The 7020-nt window shown below is 45.6% G+C and overlaps 1 protein-coding gene across 1 annotated transcript in view; it reads right to left on the bottom strand.

Annotated features, from left to right (window-relative positions):
- Nucleotides 1-2840: 2840 nt before the first annotated feature.
- The window catches only part of Tnfrsf19 (TNF receptor superfamily member 19), a 69991-nt gene continuing 65811 nt past the window's right edge, over nt 2841-7020 (bottom strand). The window contains exons 7-9 of the mRNA XM_059273071.1: nt 6647-6749; nt 5436-5832; nt 2841-2849 (exon numbers count right to left, since the gene is read on the bottom strand). Coding sequence (XP_059129054.1) covers nt 2841-2849; nt 5436-5832; nt 6647-6749 — 509 coding nt within the window. The remainder of the gene's footprint in view (nt 2850-5435; nt 5833-6646; nt 6750-7020) is intronic.

Raw genomic sequence — 7020 nt, 5'->3', positions numbered from 1 at the left:
ACAATGGCTCTGTGTGCCCTCAACTTTGACCTGTGTGTCACTCTCTATGATTTATGACACTCAGATGACATGTAACTAAGAATGACAAGTATCAATTTTATTTCACAATTTTTAAAAAGCATTAAAAAAGGTTTGTATTGGAAAGCGATAACTTACAATTTATAAATTCCAGTATGTAAAACAGTTATGATGATATCTAAGCTGATACAAACTATCTTAAAAGCAATGATTGTTTCCTTTTCCTTTTCTGTTCTTTTTCTTCTGACACAGACAGCAGTTCTCATCCTAAGTAACAGCAGCAGTAACTTTAAAGTAGAAAACCCCACAATTCAAAATATATTCCATATATTCAAAATAGAAAGCACATGACTTGCCCTGACTGATCCAACAATCCTTGTCTCCATCTTGTCCTTGCTTCTGCCATGTGAAGGTGGCCCGGTGCCCCGTAGGCCTGAATGCCTCTCTATCCCAGTCTTGACATCAGCGCTCTAGCTCCTGTGTAAACAGCCTTGTGAGATGTTCCAATAATGTGGAGTGCAGGTTGCAGTTTTTCCCCTCTTGTTTACAGAGTATGAAATGTAAAACACCATTGCATCTTTCTAGAGTGGCCAGTGGGAGGAGTCTCCTTTTTGATGATAATCCGGCATCTTCCAAATACAGTATCAAATGAAATCAGTTTTTAACCTTCAGCATTTTTCTTCTGATTGAAAGTGATGTTTCGGGATTTGGGGCCAAAGTCTCAATTCCAATCAGTCTGGCTTTTCTCAGCAGTGTCTGTCTTTGAAGTCCATCAGGGCTTGGCATGTGGAAAATATATTCAGGTTACACAAAGGAACACAACCCTGCTGGCTTTGATCATCTCTCTGTCATAACACAGATGAGTGGGTTGCAAACAATGGCACACACATGTGCATTATGAGAACGCCATTTGGGGGAGTGCAGCTTGCGTCCTCATGGAAGTCTGCTGGTTAAATCCTAAATATTTTATGACTTTCGTAAAGCCAAATTCTCATCAGGGTTGGGGACACACAAACAAGATGCCAATCAGTTATGACTGGGCACCATGTGGACATGAAAGCGGATGTGGACTACCATGGAACACTCTATGGTAAATTCTTCCTACATCTAGTAAAAGAACAGATGCCATGTGAAGCAACAGATATGGACAAGCCCAAAGACACACATCAAAAGCTATCATAATGAATAGAGAGAGGCCACAGGGAGAGGGCTCATTAAATTCTACTCATGTCTTACAAAGAGAGAAAAACCATGGGGGGGAAACAGAAGATAAAAAAAAGTCTAGGAAGATAGCATCTTAAGGTTTGGGTTTAGTTTTGGGTAAAAGAGCCCGATTTAAGCAGGGCATCTTCAAAACAGATATGCTGGTGAATTCTATCACACTGGTGCTCTTTTCAAAGTGTAAATGTAGCCAGGTGGTGGTGGTGGCAGCGGCGGTGGTGGCGGCGCCGCCTTTAATTCCAGCAGTTGGGAGGCAGAGCCAGGAGGATCTCTGTGAGTTCAAGGCCAGCCTGGTCTACAGAGCGAGATCCAGGAAAGGCACAAAGCTACACAGAGAAAACCTGTCTCAAAAAAAACAAAAAACAAAAAACCGAAGAAAAAAGAAGTGTAAATGTTGTAAGTTCAAACTGGAAACCAAGTAAATCCTGCTCAACGAAGCCATAAGGCATAAAATGAAGAGAAAACTTCCTTAGCCTTAGAGACTGTTCTGGAAGGCAAATGCCATCATGGAAGAAGATGGAACACCTTACAGAACACCCCCACATAAGAACACCATGAGTATTATAAGCCTTGGCTAGGTACATGGCACCAGGAGCCTGTTCTCCCAAACTGTCTGTCAACCACATTTTCCCATGTCTCGTTCTAATATGCACTGGATTCTCACTGAAGGATTCTTCAGTAGCATACTGGATATAGGGAAGCCTTTTGTCTAAGCTCAGGTGCAGATCACAGATTACTATGTTTATAAATATCTCCTTTCTACCTAAGAGACCTGGGCTTTGTAAGCTCAGCACAGGGGCAGACCTAACACACGTTTCCACGGTCACCAGTCCTAGCACGCACAGCCACGCTTCAGGGTATATAGAGTAGGTGGTTTTAACAGTAGGGTAATGCCATTTCCCCCTTCCCCCTCATGCCACACTTCTAACCACATTCACAGCCATAGTCCATACCCCAGGCCTCCTCTCCTCTCAGCTCGGTCACACATTCGTGGGGAAGAGGCCAAAAGAGCTACTCATAACGGATAGGCCAGTCAACTTCACCAAACCACGATTTAGGCAGGGCTCCAAAACCCCTTCACACCACTGACATGTACCATTCTGCTGATGAGAAAGTGACTTTTTTCCCATAGAAATCCCCAGAGCTCTACCTAAAATCTAAGTAAGGAATCTGCCATAGCTTTTTCGTAGGGTAACGGGTTAGTTCTGAAAGAGAGTGTCTATGAAAGTTTATACTCTGGGTCTTGTGAAACCACATTCACCATGAATGTAAGCAGGAGCCAGGCTGGGTCTTGCTGTGCCCACAATTTCGCAGGCAGCACATTCCACCCATTGGTCCTTCAAACTGCCCTCAGCTGAGGTTCTTGTTTAGGGAAGATGTGCCGGTCCTGAGGCCCCTACAGTCTCTCCTTGATTCTCGCTGGGGTTTCAGCTTACAGTCGGTCTGGCTCAGAGGCAACTGGTTGAAAGGCTGGAAATGCTGCCAGTTGGGGTCAGATTTATTATTGCTTCCAGAAGCCATGGAAGGTCAAAGACTGCTCAGTCTATAAGCCTTAACCCAGGCGTGTCCAGACCCACACCTCCACTTCCGGAAGATGGCCTTCAGGCATCCTAAAACAGCAACAGAGGAAAGGCTTGAAAAATGGTGTCTTCTACGTTAAAGCTGCTTCGTGGTCCTTCTAAAACCTGATTGTGCATGGCTACTAAGGGCACTGTCACATACTCAAGCATCCTTTACTGTGTCCTCTGAGAAAGTAATGAAAGTCTTGCAACAACACAATTACCAGTTTGTGCTGAGTACTTGACAGATGATAATGTAACCCATAATAATCACAGGGACTTAAAAAAAAACATTTCTTTTGTTCATCAACCTCATCCAAACATTTGAAGGCACTGCTTCAGTATGGAGCTTCCTAAACATCTGTAGGTCATTCATGGCCTCCAGAAAGGAAGGTGGCCAGTGAACACTGCCACCCTATCTGTCACTGAGTCACAGAACCTCAGTCTCCCACTCCTTGCAGATGTTTGCAAAGACAGAGAGACTAGGATGGCTCTTAATGGTCTCCCTTGAACAGACACAGTGTTCTCAAGATGATTACCCTCAGCAAGGGGTCGTATCACAGAAAGTATGGCTTCCCTCTAAAAGAGACCAGGCATCGGCCAGCTGAGTGTTGCTGAGACCCCTGCTTTCATACACTGCCCTTTGGCAATGTGTTCATCAGTAATTTGCATTGGCAACACAGGTAAACCTAAGGAAAACATTTCTAGGTAAAAGGCTGTCTAGAAACCAGTGGGTCTGAAGTCTGTTTGAGTACTGGGAAACAATTTTTAGCAAATATGTTGACCAACTGATGCTCTAGTAGCAACATGTTGACTCTACTGCCGGAAGCAAATCATCTCGTTTTATCATATTCAAAAAGCAGATGGGTAGACTAGAGAACTAGGGGGCCCTTGTGGTTGAAATATTGTGCACCTCGATAAACTTCTCTGGGGGTCAGAGAATGGAACAGCCACTATATTAAACATAGAGGTCAGGCAGTGGTAGCAGATGTCTTTAATCCTAGCCTTCTGGAGACAGAGATCCATCCAGATCTCTGTGAGTTCAAGACTATACTGGAAACAGCCAGGCATGGTGACTCATGCCTTTAATCCCAGGAAGTGATGGCAGGAAGCAGAAAGGTAGATAAGGCGTGAGAACCAGGAAGTACAGGCTTTTAAACTTTTAGGGTTTTTTTAGCAGCAGTTCAGCTGAGATCCATTTTGATGAGGACTCAGGGGCTTCCAGTTGGAGGAAACAGGATGGGCTGAGAAGTTGGCAAGGTGAGGTTGGATGTGGCTTGTTCTGTTTCCCTGATCTTTCAGCATTCACCCCAATACCTGGCCCTGAGTTTTTTTATTAATAAGACCATTTAAGATTCGTGCTACAGGCCCTCTCAGAGGTTCTCCAACCTTCTGTTTCCTTCCTGTTGAGGTTTTGTTGCTTATTATTTTGTGTGTTTTGTGTGTGTGTGTCGGGGGGGATGCTTGTGCCATTGGTGCATGTCAAGGTCAGAGAACAACTTGCAGGCGTCAGCTCTCTCCTGCCATGTAGATTCCAAGGATCAAACTCAGGTCATCAGCCTTGGCAGGAAGCGCCTTTACCTGCTGAGCCATCTCCCTGATAGCAACATCACTGTTGACATTAAAAGATAGTACCAAGAGGGCCAGCAACATAGATCATGGGTAAAGCACCTGCCATGCATGGAGTCCAATCCCTAGAACCTGTAGTAGGAGAGAACTGACTCCTGCAACTGACCCCTGATATCCACATGTGCTTCTCTGCCCCAATAATAACAAAAAAACAAAATAATATTGTAAAACCACAAGAAAGCTTTTCCTGTCAGGAAACAGGCTCGCTTCCTCCCCTCAAATAGCTCAACACCAACACCCCACATACCCTCAGCCCTGCTCCCCATCTGCACAGATGCGAACAGGGGGAGGCACACGTGGAGGCTAACAGTGGCTCTCACACTTACATACTCATCCTGAATAGGGACCATCACCATCAGACCCCGGGTGGTCTTAAGTCACCCACAAGAACACCAGTGTGCAAAAATACTGGTTCAGGAAACGATTTCATCATGCTTTGGAAATCACAGCCTCCCACCAGGTAAAGACCACAATTGCTTTAAGGCTGGGGCTGCTTCCCAATGGGAGAATAAGATCCTCTCTGAATTCCAAACGAGGCCCACGCTATGGGACCAAGTCAACGCCGTCAAGAAGGTGACAGTGGCTTTGTGCACAGGAGCAAAAGAGTTGTTAGAGAGCCCAATTCTAACTGAGCTGATGATGAATAAATGCCCGGGATGTCAAGTCTAAGACCATCACTTGACAACAGCGGAGATGGGGGCTGATGGCCAGATGCCTCCACCACTAGCCACCTCTTTGTCAGGAGCACTCCACACACAGCAGTCAGATTTCAGAAGACCAGTGAAGAGTGTGAGGGCCTTTGTGTTCTCATAAAATGGTCCTGTTTGTTAGGAGGAAAAAAAGACTTGAAATGTACTTTAAAACAGTCTTCTGTAATGCATGAGAAATGATAAATTACAGCTATCTCTTTTCTACCTCCTCAGATTTCACAGTGGGAACAGAGGCTGGATCCCTCCAGTCTAGCACAAGCCATTGCCAAGCTCATTGTGAAACCCACCAGTGTCTTACCTGGAAGGACGCAGGTGTGGCTAGGTTCAGGTTGCCACTGCCTTCCCAACCTCCTTGGCTTGCAGTCCTTTGAGCATCCTGAGCTAGGGTCTGCTCCCAGACTGTGTCACCATATCTAGGTGAGTCAGTAGTTTCTGTGAAATTTCCAGAAGAATCCGGAGCAGCTGTCCCAGCCAGGTCCTGACCACCGCTGGAATCCAGAGATGTTGAGCTTTCATTTTCTGGGCTGAGGGAGTTGATATCTTCTCCAGTGAGTTCAGGATAAGAGTCACAAAGAGAGATGTCGCCGCCCATAGGATTCCGCATCAGAGGCCAGCCATCAGAAAACTCACCGCAGATGGAACGGGAAACAGACCCCAAGAAAGCCGGCATTGTGTCCCCCACCGAAGCTGCGTTTCTGAGCACACATCCGGAAGGTTTGTAAGTATTGTACAGTGACAGAAACAGCTGCTACAGAACAGCATTTCAGCTACAGTTTAACTCTATGGCTGCAATAGCAACATGCTGAGAATTCCAGTGCTAACTACTGCTTTAAATTTGCCTCAGTGCAGCAACTGCAGCTACTCCGTTGACCTTGAAAGTGATTTTTATACATATTTCTAATTACTGTAAGCATATCCAATGTCTAACATCTGCATTTTCTTAGGTCTTAACTGAGTTTTCTGGATTGTTGTTCTAGAACAGTGTGCCAGGAGAGTGTGACAAGTGAGACATTACTTTGACATAACAAAAATGTCAGGAATAGAGGCTAGAGAGACGACTCCACAGCTAAGCATGTGTGTGCACACTGCTCCTGAGGAACTGAGCTCAGTTCTCAGCACCCACATCGGGAGACTCACAGCCACCTGTAACTCCAGCTCCAAGGGGGTGTGACACTCTCAGCCTCTGAGGGCACCTGTACTGTGTGTACATATTTATACACAGAAACACGCATATATGCTTTAAAATAAAATCTTGTAAAAACAGAGCAATGTCATGAACATAATACACAAATCAAGTGGTGGGGAGAAAAGTGCCAGGAAACAGGACTAGTTACCAGCAGCCTTGGGCCCTACAATCCCTGCTGGGGAATCTCTCCCCTCAGGTTCCCAGAAGTCATTGGTAATGCTTAAGAAGCAGATCTCTACAGTTTAACACGAGGCTGGGACATCAGGAGAACACAGATTTACAAACAGGAGTATGGCACTGTTGACTATAAAGCAAGCAGTTACCTCTCCTGAAGGGTAGCCGTAGAATGCAGCCCACAGCCAAGGGCAGCATGGGCAGAGCTTCGGGCCTCCTCACAGCACAAAGACGGAATCAGGTGAACAGGCCCTGAGAAAGGCAGAAAAGCGTGAGGCCCAGGCCCTTCCTCCTGAACTTTTTTGTTCATAGCAGCTAATCCTTGGTCCCCTTGGAAAAGTAGCAGATCCCGTTTGCATGACTATTTAGCAGAAAGAGGAATGCAAATTTTAAACACAGAGACACAATTGCACATGGTGTCAAGACTGGAGCAAGTCAAAGGACTTAGGCCAGCCTGGGCTGCACAGTGAGACCTGTCGGGAAGGAGGGAAGCGGGGATAAAGGTGAAACATTCTCATTCTAT

This window comes from Peromyscus eremicus, chromosome 9 (assembly GCF_949786415.1).
Source record: "Peromyscus eremicus chromosome 9, PerEre_H2_v1, whole genome shotgun sequence".
NCBI lineage: Eukaryota > Metazoa > Chordata > Mammalia > Rodentia > Cricetidae > Peromyscus > Peromyscus eremicus.
The sequence above is the reverse complement of the archived record's forward strand: the minus strand, read 5'-3'. Positions and strand labels throughout refer to the sequence as shown.